The 20,301-nt window shown below is 38.1% G+C and overlaps 1 protein-coding gene across 1 annotated transcript; it reads left to right on the top strand.

Moving 5' to 3' along the window:
- Window positions 1-672: 672 nt before the first annotated feature.
- Window positions 673-18,607, top strand: LOC104085301 (serine/threonine-protein phosphatase BSL3-like). Its single transcript, XM_009589299.4, has 21 exons — window positions 673-1,370; window positions 2,835-2,895; window positions 2,992-3,070; window positions 3,152-3,234; window positions 3,355-3,449; window positions 3,529-3,628; window positions 4,751-4,820; window positions 5,671-5,772; window positions 5,865-5,946; window positions 6,097-6,276; window positions 8,364-8,637; window positions 8,748-8,979; window positions 9,193-9,363; window positions 12,209-12,447; window positions 16,213-16,297; window positions 16,382-16,480; window positions 16,553-16,752; window positions 16,832-16,907; window positions 17,461-17,596; window positions 17,702-17,832; window positions 17,921-18,607. The coding sequence occupies exons 1-21, from the start codon at window positions 1,013-1,015 to the stop codon at window positions 18,002-18,004; spliced, it is 2,937 nt and encodes a 978-aa protein (XP_009587594.1). The 5' UTR covers window positions 673-1,012; the 3' UTR covers window positions 18,005-18,607.
- Window positions 18,608-20,301: the final 1,694 nt, after the last annotated feature.

Genomic DNA, 20,301 nt, shown 5'->3' with positions numbered 1-20,301 from the left:
CCAAATTCATATAGATATCTCACTAATGATGTCACTCGGAAAATTTAAATAATGAAAAGTTTTATATTTGCGACAAGGGTTTAGGGGAGTGATTCTCTTTATGTATATTTTGCTCAAACGGTTACATCACTACTAAATTAAAAGTTATCTTGAATTTTTATAAAATATTTTATTTTTTATTTTAACATACCCAATATATTTAGACTCTACATCTAAAGATTGTTGTGAGATGTATTTGATCCAACTTACCTTAATTAAATATATTGGGTTCGAGTCATATGGTTAAAAAAAATTCTGTTAAAACGTGTTCTCTCTTTTACTAGGTATTACGCGGTACAAATCTAGATTAGTCGGAATCTCAATACAAATACGAGTAGAAAAATTTGGGCCCCTCAAAATTTGGGGCCTAAAGCCTTTGCTTTAGTGGCTTTACTGTTGGGCCGGCCCTGCACTTAACTAGAGTTTTCGAGTTCGAATCTTGGATATGAAAAAATATTTGGCATAGAGTGCTACTCCGAATGGGATCCTATCCGGCGCGAATGCAGGTGAACCCCGGGTGAAACCAAAAATAGTAATGCATTTCATGCTTTAATAGTTGTACTATTCCGAACGCCCACAATCGTAATCTGTATCCTGAAAAGTAAAAACAGGAACTCCAGCGCCGTCATTTCGTCAAATAATCATCGGATTCTCAGCCCCGCACTCTGTAGAGAGAGAGAACGAAAATACAGATTTAGACAGAGAGATTTTTTTAGAGAGAGAAACTGTATGTATTGGTAGAGAGAGAGAGAGAGCATCTTGCAATACTCCAATTTTCTCTCTCCTTTTTTCTCTAATTCCAGGGGCTTAATTGTAATTCCAGGCATTTGAATCGGAGGATCTGATACTAGGGTTTGCAATTGCAATTGTAATGAATTTGAATTGAAGAATATGTTGACTCAAATTACAAATTGTTGAGAACTGCAAATTCTCATTTCGTGCAGATTTAGAGTTCGGATTTAGGGTTTCAGATATGGACGTAGATTCTTCGATGCCGTCGGAACCCGATCAGGATCCGAATAACGGCGGTCCGACATTGGAGCAGCCTAAGGACACGTCACCGGCCTGTGAATCTCCGGTTACTACTGCTCCTGTTGCTGGGCCGAGATGTGCTCCGACGTACACGGTAGTGCAGGCTGTTATGGAGAAGAAGGAAGACGGTCCCGGACCGAGGTGTGGGCACACGCTAACGGCGGTTCCGGCAGTTGGAGAGGAGGGTAGTTCGAATTATATTGGTCCTAGGCTTATTCTATTTGGTGGTGCTACTGCGCTTGAGGGGAATTCTGCTGCTTCAGCACCAGCTCCCTCTTCTCCTGGAAGTGCTGGAATTCGTAAGTTTCCTCAATTGGATACTGAATTTCTCTTGCAGAGTCGAATTCAAGATTTAACTTTATGGGGTTCAAATTCGGGATTTTAATATAACTCATTTGATTTACTGTGAAATCAATTATTTGTACTTATTTAGTTATTTTCTTAAACCATATATAGAGTCTGAGCCAAAAATGTTTCCTTATTGAATGCTGAATTCTCTTGATACCTTATTGAATTTGAGGGCGCATTACCTGCTCAGTTTTTTTGTTCCTGAGTTGATTGGGACATTTAGAATAGAACTTCTAATAAGTTTTTATTTGTATTTGCATAATATTGACATGAGATGAGTTTAAATGGAGTAATGTGGTCAGTGAGATTCATATAGCAGACCCAACTTGAGCAAGTTGGGTCTATGACCTAGTGTTGTCAAAGGCTCATTTAAGGCGCAGTTAAGCCGTGAAGCTCAAAAAAGCTCAGGGAGCGCTTCCCTCGCTTAAGCTGTGCTTGAGTGTAGGCGAGGCACTAAGGCGTGCGCCTTGTTTCCCATGCGTTCTATCTTGAATCGAGCGGTATTAAACAACAAATATAATCGGGAAAGAGATGATAATCGTCAAGTAAAACAGTTTAAATGAATCTATTACTTTTTTTTGGCATTACACATGTATTTTTTTTTTCCGTTGCACCTTTCTTTACTAAAGCCCACACTTTAACTGCTCTTTGTGCTTAAAGCCTCAATAGACCTGTAGCGCTTCTTAAAGCTTTGCCTTTGACAACACCAGATAACAATAATTTGTTGTTATTATTGGGACTTTTAGATGAGGTGGTCATACAATTCAATATTGTCTTTGTCTTAGGGCTGCGTTGGGGATTCTACCACAACTCATTTGTCTTGGGATTCAGGATTTAAACTTTATGCTTTTAGAATAATTGAACATGAAACAATATATGGTTTAAGGATAGTGTTTTCGTGGTATCTTATCGTTGAAGGATGACTACTATGTAACTATAGCGTTTCTATAATATCTTTGATTATTGAAGGTTGATGATGATGTCTAAGCATTGACTGAAAAAAATGATATGGGTAAGAGTTGGGATACTAATAAAGAAAAATGACTTATGTTCGTAAATGACGGAAGTTATTTCATCCCTTTTGATGAAAAATATTTTAACTGGGGAAAGCTTTTTCTACTATTCAAGATAAAAAATGATTGCATCAAAGAAATCTTTCCCTACTTTTTCTTAAGAGCATTTTCGGCCATACCAAACACACCCTTATTGGCTGTTCTCTCAAAGAATCTTCATGGAATGCAAGAAGAGGAGGCTTCTCTGGAGCTAATTCTCTTTACCATGAGAAAGAGTGAAATCTGGTTCATCTAGAAAGTTGGTAGAGGGGGTTTTGTTCAGAAGCATGCCTTGATTGACTAGTAAAACTGAAATAGGTGGATTTTGAAGTTATAACAACTTAGCATTCCGTCTGATTTCAGGATTAGCAGGGGCTACTGCTGATGTGCACTGTTATGATGTTTTGACAAATAAATGGTCTAGGTAAGTCTTAATTGTGTGTTGGGCATCTGATACATTCACTTTTGTGCTTCCATAGAAAGGTTAAAATGTAGTTCTGTTTCTTGATGATATTTATAGGCTCACTCCAATTGGAGAGCCCCCTACGCCGAGGGCTGCTCATGTTGCTACAGCAGTAGGAACTATGGTTGTCATTCAGGTTTGTATTAACTGATACCTTTTCATTGTGCTTGATCATCTGCCCCATCAAGTTTAAGATGCCTATTCTGATCCATCCTAGGGTGGGATTGGTCCAGCCGGTTTGTCAGCTGAGGATCTTCACGTTCTGGACCTTACACAACAACAACGACCACGATGGCACAGGTTAGCACTTGAAATAGGTGTAGTTGTCATTGAACTTGTATATGCTGCTGACCTGTGAAAATGTATTTAAGTGCTGACAAACTTGTACAGCAGCTACTGAAATAACTTTTTTCATTTAAGGGTTGTGGTCCAAGGACCTGGTCCAGGACCTCGTTATGGACATGTCATGGCTTTGGTAGGGCAAAGATATCTCATGGCAATCGGTGGAAATGACGGTTAGTCTAATGAAGAGGCCTCCCCATTTGTAAACAATGATATTGGTCAGAAAATCATAACGTGGTCCATTATTTTCAGGAAAACGGCCTCTAGCAGATGTTTGGGCTTTGGACACTGCTGCAAAGCCATATGAATGGCGAAAATTGGAACCAGAGGGTGAAGGTCCTCCTCCTTGCATGTAAGTTTCATGCACTCTCTCTCTCTCTCTCTCTTTACTTTATTTCACTTGTTGCATCATCGCAAGTATCTCATGATTTCTATTCTTTTGTGCTTTAGATAGTGGAAAATCTCAGTATTACATGTCTATATGAAACTGTAACTAATCCCCACAATTAAAAAAGTGATTTGTAAATGTAGTATATGCGCCAAATGGTGGAAAACATCATTGGCGGTTTGTTTAACTTACAAAGTGCATCTATATGATCGTTTGATTATAAGAATGTATTACTCTATTTCCTTTGTGGGTCCTTATTTCTACTCTATGAACTAATGAAGATTTGTTGTTAATGAAGATTTGTTGTCTCTCTAGAATGTGTTTTTTTGATCGTTACACATTCTAGAGAGACAACAATTCTTCATTAATAAAACTGAAACTGATGTGTTATTTGTTGTCTCTTTAGAATGTGTTATTCGTTGTTATCTCCAATACCCGATGTGTTGAGCTTCTTTACTCTTCCCCTTACTTTGGGAGGGGTCTGGGGCTTTGGCTGACGGTGAGGTGGATGTTTTTATTTTTGTTTCAAGGAATTGATGTAGGGGAAAAAAGAGACTTTAGAGAACGAAGAAGGGGTCAATCCTTTCCCTTATATTTCTGCAGTATAGATTAAACATAAGTAGGAAAGGTAAATCAATGACATGTATTGTGGATATGGAAAAACATCAGGGATACATTTCAAACTTACTCATTGTTGACACAGTTAACAAGAATGATGTTAGAGTTGCCTCTGTTTTATTGTAGCATGCTTGCCTAAGTGCCAAGAAATGCTCAAATGGGAAATGCGTTCTTTCCTTATTTGGAAGATGGACTTTGATTAACAGTAGGGTCTGGTGACATACTACTGGATATGTTAGCCATTAGTTCTCCATTAAGGGAGGTTCCTACAGAACTGTTCTATTTGGCGAGGAAAGCCCTTTAAGTGTTTGGCTCAAAAAGTTCAACATTTTCATTTGAATTTTCTTTGTGGATTATCATAAGTTTCACTGATTAGGTTGATGCTGAAAATGAATTATTGTAATCCTGATCTGGACCAACCAATGAATGCTATAAGGACATGCTTAACAGCTTGTGTTACTTGACTAGGTATGCAACTGCAAGTGCACGCTCTGATGGTCTTCTTCTGCTTTGTGGAGGGAGGGATGCCAATAGTGTGGTGAGTGAAGCATGTTTTCTTCCAAGCAAGAAAAAAATGTTTCTTGTGTTGATAACTGTTCCTAAACTTTTTATCAATACCACTTACTTTGGACATAGCAGGCTATGTTACCAATTCCTCTTCTATATTGTTATATCCCACTGAATTGACGCACAGATGCACCCATCTTCTTGATGGTACATGATTCCCATTTTTGTTACTTTGTAAGCTGTTGTTAGTCACCTTCATGGATATATACCTGAGTGGAGTTACATTCCCCAGTTTTTCATTACTCTCCTTCAGTTATGTGGACAATATATTGCCCGTGTTAGTTTTCTCTGTCCCAACTCACGCGCAGGTCTGATTTATTTTCCTTGGGTCAAGCACGTGAAAAAATATTTCCGTTGGCAAGTGGAAGTTAGACTTGAAACCAGGACCACTTGTATGCTCTAATAACACGTTGAATTGTGTAAACTACGTCGTCTAATGTTTAAGCTGTTAAAGAGGGGGACTTTTATTTTATTTACTTAATGTGGGTCAGCAACATTATTAATGGCTGCACTTCCTAGAGTTCTATTTTCCTGTCTCCTCTCCCTCGATCCCTTGTGCTCCGTCTTGCCATCTCACTCTCACCGGTGTCCGTCTCGAGATAACCGTCGAGTCCAGCTTACCAATTTGCAGCTGTCATACATGATGTGAATTGTTTGACTTTGAGTTTAGTTAAACAATCGTAGACATTAAGAAGCTTTTTTAGGGTTTTGGATCTGATCTGCAGTTAACATGCACAGTGGATGTTGGGAACTTGGATTTGAGTATGTGTTCTAGTGTGATGGTTGTACTTATCATTTTCTTTTGCCTTGGTGATTCACAGCCACTAGCAAGTGCATACGGACTGGCCAAACATAGAGATGGCCGTTGGGAATGGGCCATTGCTCCTGGTGTGTCACCATCTCCTAGATATCAGCATGCGGCAGTAAGTGGTTCTGATGACTCAATTCCCCCCCCCCCCCCCCCAAAATAAAATAAAATTGTAAGGTATTAATCAGTCGTAGTTTGGTATTCTAGGTTTTTGTTAATGCTCGGCTCCATGTTTCTGGAGGTGCTCTTGGTGGGGGACGCATGGTGGAGGACTCTTCCAGTATAGCTGGTATTTTTTAATGCTGTTTTGTTCAATTGCTCATGGCGACGACTGATATTTCTAATTTTTTTTATTTCTTGTTACCATGGTTTGTTTAATGTTAATCTAATATCTGTTCATTTTTCTTGTTCTTTCTTTCTTTCTTTTGTCTGGTGGCAGTTCTTGATACTGCTGCAGGAGTGTGGTGTGACACAAAATCCGTTGTCACCAGTCCGAGGACAGGCAGATACAGTGCAGATGCAGCTGGTGGAGATGCCGCAGTTGAATTGACCAGGCGGTGTAGGCATGCGGCTGCCGCTGTTGGTGACTTGGTATTTATCTATGGTGGTTTGCGTGGCGGTAATGCTAGAAGATAGACATCTTGATTGCTTTCTAATTTGATCTTCAGATGTTAACTATTCTCACTTTTTGGAATATTGTCGGAAGACATAATTTTTTTTTATAAAAAAAAGAATAACTGAGACATACTAAGTTCTATATCTTTTCTTCATCCCTGGGGCTGTTGAGAATGTGCTGTTTGGTTTATGTGTTTATAAGGCAGCCCAGCTAAATCCTGATCTTAGTTAGACTTTAAGGGATCGTTTGGTTTGAAGACAAGTTATGCTGGGATTAGTTATGCTAGAATTAGTTATACTGGAATTAGTTATGTTGTGATTAGTTATCATTGTATTATTTCTTATAGACTATTTTGGTATGTTGTATTAATTTTGGGATGGTCAATGTTACTGCTTTATCCTGGGATAACTTATTCTGGGATTACTATTCCACCCTCTAGCAGGTACAAGTTATTCCGGTTTTTAATCCCGGGATAACTTATCCTAGGATCAATAACCAAACAAGGGATAATGCGGTGCTAAATTTTTATCCTAGAATTATTTTTGCTTATTCATCGTACCAAACGACCCCCCCTTAAAGCATTAAGATAGAAAAAATGGAAATTTTTGGAATGAGTGAGAGCATAGCTCTTGTGTATTTCTTGGTACATTGTTTTCTAATCTATCCCTAGTCCCACTGATTACGGATACCATTTGTAAGGTAACTGCCGACTTTTCTTATCTTTTACTGATAAAACCTGTCTACTTTATGCTATACCAATTGAGTAGCTGACTGAGATAATTAAACAGTTATATACCTTATAATAGTTAAAAAACTTCTTAGTGAACGGATACACATTCTAACAAGACTAACTAGTTTTCCACGAGTCACTCTTTTTATGGTTTCTAATAGGTGGATTCTGTCTTTCATAGTTTCATCGTGTAATTTGCCATTGTGCCTAGACTGCAAGCCTTAGTGATGCTGATATAAATAATACTAAAAGCTGATTTTGAAGACTGAAACTGATGAAGTGTGTGTCCACCTCATCTAAAAGCTTAAGTTGTTAGAAGGGGGACAATATTTATTTATTTTTATATTGGTTTGTAATACGCCCTCTTACGTGTGGGCCTGATTCTTTTTCTTTGGCTAAATACTCTGAAATTCTTTTTGATAACGGGTTGCAAAGAGGTTCGGACTCAGAACCTCATACCATGTAGAACTGTATGGCCATCTGATTGATTAGAAAAGGTTTGCTCATATATTAGTTTGCAACAGAAACTAGTGTTTTACTTTGCGCGTCTTTTAAGGACTGAAATATTAAGAAGGCATGTCTCTTGTCAATGTAAAAGGTTTGATTAGCCCAGAATTTCTTGGTTGACCAACTTTTGCCTGGTGGTATTGCAGCTAGCATGGATGCTCTTTGTTTGCACCTAGTAGTTAGCTCTCCCAATTGAAGGATTTTAAATAGTACAGTAGGCCAAAATCTTAGTTAATTTCCTAGCTCTTACATCTTTCCAAGTACTGTAATGACATCTACTTGTATGAAGTATTATTTTATTATGATATATACTTGTTTAACAAAGTACTATAATGAAACGTGTGCCTAGGAGCAGTTATTATGAATATGTCTATAGAAACTTTCATTGAAGTTACTCCTGATAAAGTGTTGGAGTCTTGGATATGTAATAGAAACTGCGACCATTATTGGAGCTAGTAGCTGACCTCAGATTAAGATCGTTTCTCGGGTTGTTGCTCTGTCCAAATTATGCAATTATTGACTTTCCAAAATATAGGTACCAAAATACTGCCAGATGCATGTCTTGGCTAATCTCGTAGCTGTTACATTTTTCCGAGTACTGTAATGACATCTACTTATATTTTTTTGAATAGGATTGACATCTACTTATATAAAACTATTGTTATGAAATATACTTACTTAACAAAGTACCCATAATGAGTTATGTGCCTCGGAGCAGTTATTCAGATAATTTCCTTGTTTTTGCAATTTTGCTTTGGATGTTAAGAAATGGCTGATGTTTAGAAATCTCTTTGTAGCTAGGTGATATTTTCGTATTTGTGAGACGACATCTGAGTTGGTATTTTGGTCGCAGGGGTACTGCTAGATGACTTGCTTGTCGCCGAAGACTTGGCTGCTGCTGAAACAACAAGTGCAGCTTCACACGCAGCCGCTGCAGCTGCAGCATCTAATATACAAGAAGGAAGGATAACAGGAAGGTATGGGTATGGTGATGAAAGAACAAGGGAAACAGTTCCAGAGGCAGTTAATGATGGTTCAGTTGTATTGGGAAATCCTGTTGCACCCCCTGTAAATGGTGATATGTTTACTGATATAAGCACTGAAAATGCTGTGCTGCAAGGATCTCGGTGAGTTTGCAATTGCATGAGTATAAGTGTATAACAATATCTGCTTCTGGTTTATTTCTTTTATTGCATCTTTATTTTCTGAATTCCATCCCTCATGGTTTTGTTTGCAGGAAACTCGGCAAAGGTGTTGAATACCTCGTGGAGGCCTCCGCAGCAGAAGCAGAGGCCATTACTGCTGCACTAGCGGCTGCCAAAGCTCGACAACAAGGTAACGGGGAAGTCGAACTTCCGGATAGGGATCGTGGAGCAGAGGCAACACCAAGTGGTGAACAGGCATCTACCTTGATCAAACCTGATTCAAATAATTCTACCCCCACTGGAGTTAGGCTGCATCACCGTGCTGTCAGTAATCCTATGCCTTTTGATGTGTTTTCCTATGTTGTGAGGACTTCCAAAATGCTGCCGCACCTGTGTCTGGATCGTCTAAAAATGCACTACTTTTGGAGGATCCGACACGCACCCGACGGCATTTTCGGAGAGTCTGAGCAACATACATATTTTCGTATCAGATTAAATTTGTACATAACTGATTAAATGTTTCTAATGCATCTGTAGGTGGTTGTAGCTGCAGAGACTGGCGGTGCCCTAGGTGGTATGGTGCGACAACTTTCAATTGATCAATTTGAAAATGAAGGCAGGCGAGTAAGTTATGGAACTCCAGAAAATGCAACAGCAGCAAGAAAACTCTTGGATAGACAAATGTCCGTCAACAGTGTTCCCAAAAAGGCATGATGATTTCACTAATGTGCTTCAACTAATTTTGATTAGCAATGAGTACTATGGCATACCATGACACCTCTACTGGGTGACTGACAAACTTGTATACTCTCCAGTTTCCATCATTGCAATTACATGCCTATGGTGATGTTAATTGCAGGAAAAAGAGCAAATATTGGTTGTAGTTGTAGAGTAATTTCAACACTACGGTGAAAGTACATGTTTTGTTGAAAAAGCTGCTTCATTTTATTTACTGAAAGATGTTTGAGTCTCTCTCCTCTTTGTTTTCCTCGTCTTTTTCTTTTCTTTCTTTCTTTCTCCTTTTTCTTGTTTGATATCTTTATTTGGTCTCGACTTGTTTGCTTTATGTTTTGTTTCGAGTTTGGCTATCTATTTACCATATTCTCATTTGGTTTCAGGGGATGCTTGTTAGACCTGATTGGTAAAATTTCAACTCATGTGTGTGTGTCGGGGGATTATTTTTTTGGGGGGGTGGGGGGGGGGAACTTTGGCTCAAAGTTAGAGTTGCTGCCATGTGAGCATGAGGTCACGGGTTAAAGCCTTAGAGATAGCTTCTTATAGAAATGCAAGGTAAGATTGCGTACAATAGACTATAATGTGGTACGACTATTCCCCAAACCCAGCACATAACTGGAGCATAGTGCACTGAGCTGCCTTTCCCCCCTTTTTCTGTAGTTAGGCTGCCTAACCAGGAGTGTATACATGACAGTATGAGCCAGATAGGGACACAGTGTTTCCATGGTTCTGTAAGCAGGAGAAAGAAAGGTATTATAGACCCTTTTGTTGCACAAAAGCTTTCTGTAAGAACAGCTTTTTAAATCTCCTCTAAAATTCTATTGGGAGAGCCTTAACAGCTATCATATAGAGGATAGAGATAAATAAGACTTACTAGAAAGGAATTGCGTGGATCTCTCAATAAAAAAGTTTAATAATGCCTTTACTTGCACTCAAGGGTGTGGCCTAGTGGTCAGTGAAGTGGGTTGAGAACACGAGGATTCAAGTTCAAATTCTAGTGGAGACGAAAACACTAGGTGATTTCTTCCCATCTGTCCAAGCCTTGGTGGATAGAGTTACCTGGTGCGGGTTGCTGGTGGGAGGTAGTAGGTATCCCCTGGAATTAGTCGAGGTGCGCGCAAGTTGGCCCGGATACGACTATTATAATAAATAAATAAAATAATGCCTTTATTTGGACGGAGTATATGCCCTACCTTTTCTGTTTTCGAACGAACATAGCTGAATTTATCTGTACAGAAAAAAGGGAATATCTCATTAGCAGCCCTAAGTTGACAAGCCATAGGAAGGTAGATGGAAAAAAGGCCTACATGGAGCGTCTCTTGCTCTCTATTGGTGATGTATGCTTGTATTGTGCTCAGTTGTGGACTTGTGGTCGAATTTCTCTCTCCAACTTTTCGTATGATATTTGTTGATCTTTGCCGTTGCTTATCTTATCTTTTTGTGCTTTTATCATGCTATAATGTTAGTGCTCTTTCTCCTCATCTTTGATGAAGTATTTGTTAATGATTTTGCTTCAGCTTACTGCCTTTTTAAAGTAAAAGATGGACCTCCCTTGTGATGGACTGAGATAAGTAACAAAGACTTGGATATGTAGACTTGGGTTTCTATAGACTGGGGATGTGATGCATTGGGAATTAGGACAGGAAATTGAACTGTTATGTATTTATTCGTTCTTCCCCTGTATGGGATTTTTATTTATTTTTTATTAAACATAGGGAGAGGGGGAAATTTACTAAAAAAAGAAAAGATTTTCCTTCTTTTTTTTGGGGGGGGGGAGAGGGTATGTTGGGATAGTGAATCTAACTCAATGAATATTCTCCTTATTGTCCTCCTACTACCATTGGGATGCCGATGTCTTACTCTTGATTACACATTCATGATGGGGACTCTTTTTCCCTTTGTTGGTTTTTTTGTACTAAGAATTTTAACTCTCCTCTTTCCATTTTTTGCCAAGAAATATCAGTTAACCACCCTAAACATTTTGGGGTCAGCTTGGTAAGAGATGTTAAATGTAGGGCATCATCATGCCGATAAAAGAAAAAGAAAATTGCTTATTGGGCACATGAAATGCAAGGAATATCAGATTGCAGATTACATTTTAATCTATGTTTAATTAGTGAAAGCATGAAGCAGGGAGATGGGAAAAGTCCGAAGAGAGTTTACAAGCTTAAACCCAAACAGATTCGGCTTATTTAGCTTATCAAGGGAAAATAATTACGGGAAGTCGGTAATAAAAAGAGTTTCTAGGAAAATTCCCGGTCTCTAACAAGCTGAATGGAGAAGTGGATAAACTTGGAGAAAGGTACTTTAAAGTGAAGAAAACATAAAAAAATATTAGGTTTATCTTGCCTGCTTTATTTTATGATATAGGAGGATTAGAAAGGTGGGATGTGAGGAAGCTTTTGGGGGAGAGGGGAGAGATATGGGAAGAGGCGTGTAGAGAAGACATCTGGAACTGTTTTCCTTGATTACATCTGAAGTACTGGCCACATAACTATCCTCATTCCCAAATAAGTTGGCGTAGGCTATATGAATCCATACTGACCAGGTATTTGTATTGTGAGATTCATCATGAATTGGTTAGTTTTATGCTGGGCGCTGGCTGCCAGCCTACCATGACCCTTTTTTATCTGGGCTTGGAAAGGACAATGTGATCAAGCTCACACATATGGAGTTAACTATTGTCAATACCTGAAAAAAGAAAGCACTCCATCTGCTTGAATGAGTATCTGTTTTAGCTTTGGCTGATACATCTTTTATTATAAAGGACAACTGCTTTTTTGGTTTTATTATATTTTTCTTGTCCTTACTGTTTCAGGTGATTGCCCATCTTTTGAAACCTCGAGGTTGGAAGCCGCCTGTCAGACGGCAATTTTTCTTGGATTGCAATGAGATAGCTGATCTTTGTGATAGTGCAGAAAGAATATTTTCCAGTGAACCTAGTGTTTTACAGCTAAGGGCTCCTATTAAGATATTTGGTGACTTGCATGGGCAATTTGGGGATCTCATGCGACTTTTTGACGAGTATGGTTCCCCATCAACTGCTGGGGACATAGCGTAAGTGCCTTGACTCAATCCTGCTCCATATTTCTTGTTCTATCCAAGGGTGCCCTTTCAACAGCCTAGGTTGGCTCAGTTCCTTGTTTGTGAATTTGCCACTCTTTTATATGCATAAAGTACGTGGGGAACGACAGTCTCAGTATACCTTCACACAATATTGAGAATGAATGAAAATCACATTTTTTTAGTCATCTAAAATTAGCTCTTGCTAAAAGCGTGCTGGTAATTAGGGAACACATGCATTGGTTGCTCTTTGTAGAGAATCATTTTTTGTTTGAGCTTCTGAGATCCTCTACTTTGTATACATCTGTATGTGGGAATTTGCCTATACATTAATAAACTATATATCTTGTCAAAGAAAGCCTGATAAGAGCTACCTAAAGATATATAAAAACCTTCCCAACACATGCAAAGAAAAGGGGAAGACTTTAATGAGGAGTGAGAAATCCAATGACGTACTTTATTTACTAAGGAGAATGTAAGTACTTTTAAAATTAGTTTGAAATAAGGATGCCAATCTTGCAAAGCATTCTGGACAAACTTGCACCAGATCAAACAAGAACATTTCGAGGTCAATGAAATAGCTAAAAGCATATGCTTAGCAGATGTAACCACTTTTTTTATGCTATCAAGCTTGCCCGTAATATTTATCTTTTTACCACCTTAAAAGTGCAGTTTCAAAGTCTCGTTTTCTCCTGTGGGAGAAACCTTACATAGTCATGCTGGGGTGTTGGTGTGGAAATTTGCTTTATCTGATCTTTTTGAGGTATCAAAGTTATTGGGTATCCAATCATATAGTAACTTAAGCCTTGTATACAAGTACAACAATGTGATATCTTATCGGAATGCTACGGCTGGAAAAAAATGGCGGTCAGAGCAGAAAGGACCACATCTTTTTTTGGGTGAAAGGAAGACTCTCGAGCAAATTCACATATAACAGTGACTTGATATGAAATGACATAAAGAAGTGTAGTTTATGAGCAGGTGTTCCTAGATGAACATAGCAGCAGGAATCTGTAGATGAAAAGAACCTACTATGTGCTGTGATTTGATGAGCACAAATCGTAGGATACGAGGCAGACCCCAATCCTTTGCAAGAGAAATGTACAGCCATATGAATAAAGGCTTGTCAAAAGGCATTTTAGGTGTGGAAAATACATAAAAATAGAAGAAAGCCGAGGAAATAGGAGGAGTACCATGGTTATGCAAATATTCATCAACATAGATGAGAGTAATTGAACATTTTGTTGGAATAGGTAACAACAACAACAACAACCCAGTATAATTCCACTAGTGGGGTCTGGGGAGGGTAATGTGTACGCAGAGGCTGTTTCCGATAGACCCTCGACTCCCTCCCTCCAATAACTCCCCACCTTGCTTTTGGGGTGACTCGAACTCACAACCTCTTGGTTGGAAGTGGAAGGTGCTCACCACTAGAACAACCCCCTCTTGTCAACAGTTGGAAAAGGTAGTAGCCTAAAATACCATAGTTGGAAGAAATAGGATGAATAGTTCGAAAAGAATGAGTTATGCACAAGTTATAACTATGGCACCGCATTTTGGTGAATTAGATGGTGCATTAGAGAAATGTTTCTTTTGGCGTAGGGTGCAAAAGGGAAGCTCTATTTTATTAGCGATATAAACTCTAAGATGATGCATTCTTTAAATCAGAAATAGATTACAAAATAGTCCTCTTAACTAAGAACCTAATATTAGCTGTGGAATTCGTAGATGAACATAGAAGCAGGAACCTTTGGATGAATATAGCCTACTATTTGATGTGATTTGATGAGCACAACTTTTTAGAATACAGAGCAGAGCCAAAGCCTTGGGAAGAGAAAGGTACGACTTTGAGCTCTTGAAAAGGCATTGTTGGTATGGAAAATACGTTAAAGTTGAAGAGACTAGAGGAAAAATTTAGTACCGCCGTTATCCTTCAAATAATCAACAATATGGACGACATAGTAATTGAGAATATTGTTGAAGTAGTAGCCAAAATTACCAGCAATTGGAAGAAATAGGAATATAGACTGAGAAGAATGAGCTATGCACAAGTTGTGGACTAAAAGTCAGAATAAAAGCAAGATTTGGTGGTGCAAGCTGTTACATCCGACAAGTATAGGTGTCACGCACTCCTACCACCAAAGATTAGAGCAGATGAGCTTATTGAGTGTTATTGTGTTGGGATTTAAACCTAAGATCTCTAGGCTGCTATTATGCCTCTGCCTCAACCACTCAGCTTTTTCCTTAGAGACAGACATACTCAATATTTATTTCGGTCGTGTTGACAGATAGAGTCGAGGAAGAACAGCTTGGATGTTGAAAACTGATATCTCAGTATGCTCACTGCATACCACACGGTAGTGCACAGAAAAGTACAATATAAAGGACCAGCATGGCCAAACTTTAATTCAACTTTCAAATCTGGAGAAAGAGCCGGATTTCTAAAATTTGAGGTTTGGTGCAGAAGGTATCATCTCAGATAGAGCGAGCAGGTAAGGGGCCCAAGATATCAGGAAGTATGGAGGGATGTAGGGAAGTCCAAAGGAAATAAATAGAGGGTGAAGACTATAATAGAAGTTGGAGGTCCAAAACTAAAACAGACACCACTTCAAGTATATTGCAAAAAAACGTTTATTATCTTGTAGATGGAAAAAACTTTTGCTCCTGAATTTTGTAAATGAAGTTAGAGATTATATGTTATCATGATTTTCAAATGCCAGTACTGATTTAAAATAATAAAACGTCAGTATCGACCTGTCATTTTAAATGCATATCCTATTTTTGATGTAATTAGATCCCTTCTTAGACTCTTGTAATTTAGTGGTAGTTGTGCTTTCCCCTCTTTGTGTTCTGTTTCTCTGTGTTTCTACCAGGACTGCCATTCTTGGATTGATCATCTTAGTCACATTAGTTCTTTTCATGTTAATATACAGTAAGGGGTCGTTCGGTTACGGGGATAAGGATACTAATCCCGTTATAGAATTTGAGATTGTATTTATCCCATGTTTGGTTAGGGGTATTAGCTAGTACCAATATAAATTTTATACCAAAATGATGGTATTAGCTATCCCATATAGAAAGTGGGATAGCTAATCCAATGGGATATCTCAACACATGGATATCCTTGTTTATCCCACAATTGAACCAAACAACCCCTAAGGGGTCGTTTGGTACGCAGGATAAGGTGGGATAAGGTAAGGGATTAAATTTATACAATGTTTGGTTGATGGTATAAATTTATCCCACCATCAACCAAATATGGTATAAATTTAATCCAACTTAATACTGGATATCACACCTTATCCCATCAAACTTGGGATTATTTTATCCCACCTCCCAGGTGCGATAAATTAGTCCAGGGATTATAATCCTGGGATTATTATTATCCCGGGATAACTTAGTCCGTTTACCAAACGACCCCTAAGGGTTGGCACTATTTAGTTGGGCTTTCAGAAGAAGGATTGGAAGACCCACAACATGGGGAGTTGCCGCCAAGCTCTTGTGTCGGTTACATGGGAACAGAGAAATAGAAGAGCGTTTAAGGGGGTTGAGAATGATTATGTACATTTGAGGGATAGCCTCTTGTCTTCTAGTTACTTTTTTGGTGCACTCATGAGGTGATTTGATTATACAGGGAGTTTCCCGAAAATCGATAAGTTTTTTACCTTATAGAACAAAGGTGCAGTTAGTGTGGTTTTAGTTTACTGCGATACTGATTTTGTTGTATGATTCTTGCATTTTTGTGTGTATGATCATCAGGTACATCGATTATCTCTTCTTAGGAGATTATGTTGATAGGGGCCAGCACAGCTTGGAGACCATGACTCTTCTCCTTGCTTTGAAGGTACCTGTTTTATGTGAATGTTTGTTGTGCTTTTACTTTTTGAATTAATCAATTGATTTTAATGCCGATAAATGGTTGCTTTAGGTTGAGTATCCCCACAACGTTCATTTAATTCGAGGGAACCATGAAGCGGCAGATATCAATGCGCTTTTTGGCTTCCGAATTGAGTGCATTGAACGCATGGTATGATATCATTTACTGGGAAAAAATTCCTTCAGTTTCCGAGTTAGCTACTGATGTTCATATCTGGAACAGGGTGAGAGAGATGGAATCTGGGCTTGGCATCGGATCAATAGGTTGTTCAATTGGCTTCCTCTGGCAGCACTAATTGAGAAAAAAATAATCTGTATGCACGGTGGTATTGGAAGGTCAATTAATCATGTAGAGCAGATAGAGAATATACAGCGTCCTATCACCATGGAAGCAGGGTCGATCATTTTGATGGATTTGTTGTGGTCAGTCTCTGTCTTTTCTTTTTCTTCTGTCACTAATTTAAACGATCTCCTACTTTCTCACATTAATCTGTGTATCCAGGTCTGACCCAACAGAAAATGATAGTGTTGAAGGATTAAGACCAAACGCAAGAGGTCCTGGATTGGTTACTTTTGGGGTGAGTAATTGTCTTTTGGTATCTTCTTTCAGGTTAATGAAATTGATTTTCACTTAAGCAATTTTAGAATTTAATTTTTTGGAAGCTGCTACATTCTTCTTCAGTTGAATAAACTGTATTACCTTACAAAGGACCCAGTACAGAAGGAACTGGCATTTGAACCAAAAAGTCAGCCTCCACTGCCCTCTATTATTCTTATTTTTTCATATTGCTAGGCTGTGTTTTTTTCATTCTTTCTAAGTGCAATTTCTTTGAGGATCATTTGTTGTCCTGCCATTTGCGATAATTCTACCTTTTAGCTTAAGGATTTGAGCAATTTTTATCTTTTTGTTCAATTTCTCCCTTTCAAGATAATTGCACTCATGAGTCCTTCAAATGGTATTTTGGTTCAGTCAGTTGGGGGTCCAAAAGGTTCTTATAGTTATCGGGAATGTCATTCCGTTGTCTGCTGAATTCTGGTTTTGTTAATCATAGGTTATTCATATATAAGGTGTTTGGCTGCGTGTAGTTTCTCTAGCATTTCCTGTGCCCTCATGTATTTCCCTCTGTGCAGCCTGATCGTGTGATGGAATTTTGCAATAACAATGATCTTCAACTAATAGTGCGAGCACACGAGTGCGTGATGGATGGCTTTGAACGATTTGCTCAGGGTCATTTAATTACTCTTTTTTCAGCCACCAATTACTGTGGTATGTTCTAATTATAGATCTTTGGAAGGTTTTCTACTCAAGTAGTGGTTTTATCTTCATGCAGATATTTGCCAGGTTTCTCTCATATAAAACTTATTACTGCAGGTACTGCTAATAATGCTGGTGCAATCTTGGTATTGGGTAGAGATCTTGTTGTGGTTCCTAAACTTATTCACCCATTGCCACCAGCATCACCTGAAAATTCACCTGAGCGTATGGAAGACACTTGGATGCAGGTTCATTATTTCTAGATCTTTTGCTTCGACTCCCGACATATTTGCTTCGATCTATGTTAATCTTGTTTGCATTTATTTGTTGGAGTAGGAGCTAAATGCTAACAGACCACCTACGCCAACTAGAGGTCGTCCTCAAACTGCCAATGATCGAGGTTCTCTTGCTTGGATTTAGATAGTAGTGAAGATTGATTCCTACACTTCAGGCTCATGCTAACGTCGGGGAATTCCAGTTACATGTACATAGCATGATGCCATTTCGAAAATGGCAAGAGTTATAGATATCTTCTGAAGAGATGATGCTTTGCCGCCATAGGGGTCTTCGACAGAATTGACAGGCCTCAGACACAGCGAGATTGGATTCACAGGCTGCAGGCGCACCCGTTCATCTTGCTGGAAGCAGTTGGGGGTATAGAATTGCCCTTTGTATATTGAGCCAAGGCAGGTAGAAGGAATTAGAGTCTTCCCCCGTTATCAAGGGTCTGTAGTGCTGGATTTTGTTTTATTTATTTTACTTTTCCATTTTTAGTGATATATATGTTTTTCCTCGTTTAGGTGTATTATTTTTGTCTATGGTAAAAGAGGACTTGCGGTCCCCTATAATATTATTGGTGAGATATATAATCCTGAAATCTTAGTGGGAGTTCTTGTATCATAGAGTGTTTGTTTGTGTAATTTGTGATGATACCTTGTACAATGTAAGTACTTTTGAAGAAGAGAAGCTTTCTATCACAAGACAATGAGAAAGAGGAGGAATAGCTGATTATTTTTCTCTTTATTTTCTATGTTACATATTCTCTAGAAGTTTTCATTGAGCCGAGGGTCTTCGGAAACAGCTTTTTTACCTTCACGAGGTAGGGGTAAAGTCTGCGTAACACACTACCCTCCCCAGACTCTTGTGAGATTTTACTCGGTATGTTGTTGTTTGTTGTTGTATATTCCCTTAAAGATCTAACTTCATTTCACATGGAAGTTACCTTTTGATTGCATCCAATTTCCTTTAGACCAGTATTACTTTGTGCTAACAGTTATGTTACAAATTAGCCTTAAGAGTGAAAAATTGTTCCTATGTTTGGGGTAGGCTTAAAATTATAACTTAAGGGGTCGTTTGGTTGGGGAACAAGTTACCCGAGTTTATAATGATGGGATTATAATATGTTAATTAAATAATAAAGGGATTATTTTGCGAATACATTTTAATTGGAAGATGTTTGGTTGGACTAAAAATGAGATCTACGGAGTAATACAAAATGTGTTCGGTATATATTAAATAAGTTGAGATAAATTTTTATTTTCAATTTTGACTTTGGATTGTTTGAAGACTTTGCGGGAATGACATTGGAGAAGGGCATCTTTGTCATTTTAGTATTTATTCCGAAGTTAATTAATCCCGAAATTATTATTTCACCCAATGTGGGATAGAGTAATACTCAATTGCGGGATTAATTAATCCCGAATTTAAAAATTCAACCAAACGCGAGATAAAATCATTTTATATCTAATTCTGGGGTTATTTTCCCTTATCCTACATATCAAATGACGCCTAAGTATATATTCTTGAGCAGTTTTGAAAGGTGAGCATTTTTAGCCTGCATCAAATATATAACAAACTTTTGGTTGTTAGATTTAATGAGAACTTTGAAAAGAGGATCTAAATAGGAAGACCAGAAAAGTTTCATCAGATACTAAAAATCACAAATACCAAAAGCTGCACCAAATATCAAATAGCAAAAAAAAAAAGCAAAGAAAAAAAAGTTGCAGAAATCACATCTTAAAAACTATTCCAAATTAACTATATAATAAACTAAGCACAAATGCAACCAAACAAAAGAGAAAGCCCCTAGTTCAAGCCAATGTTGTCTGCCCACAATGTTCATAACGTGTCCGGAGGCGGAGCTAGAATGCCGGAAATGGATTCAAGCGAACTCAGTAATTTTGGTCCAAATTATATATTTATCTTAAATAATTATATATTAAATATGTACAAATTATTAATTTATAATTCAGTAACTTAAAAATATTATAATCCCGAACCCATAAGCTTTGGCGTCCTATTATTAGTTTGGAAACGTAGCCTAGGAATCTAATTCGTTATATGCATGGCTCTCATGCATTCTCGTAATAACTATACTTTTATAGTCACAAATCACAGAAAATTAAAGCTGATAGGGAAAAAGGAAAAGAGGAATGTTGCTTCAAATATTCTGGCATTTTCTCTTCACTTTGTTTCTTTCTGTGCCACCAAATCATATTATCCGATCACTGCAATAATTGCCTAAAGAAGAAGTTCTTTTGTATGAGGATAATAAAGGTGGAAATTTTGATAGTAGCGGACTCAGAATTTTAAATTAGGTGTCGTAGAGTATTATTTGTTAGCTATTATTCTTTATTTTATAATAAGGAATATCAACTTAACACGATACACAGAGAGATTTGAAGTTTTTGGATTTTTTAACGTTCCATTGAATCCAC

This window comes from Nicotiana tomentosiformis, chromosome 1 (assembly GCF_000390325.3).
Source record: "Nicotiana tomentosiformis chromosome 1, ASM39032v3, whole genome shotgun sequence".
Taxonomy (NCBI): Eukaryota; Viridiplantae; Streptophyta; class Magnoliopsida; order Solanales; family Solanaceae; genus Nicotiana; species Nicotiana tomentosiformis.
The sequence above is the reverse complement of the archived record's forward strand: the minus strand, read 5'-3'. Positions and strand labels throughout refer to the sequence as shown.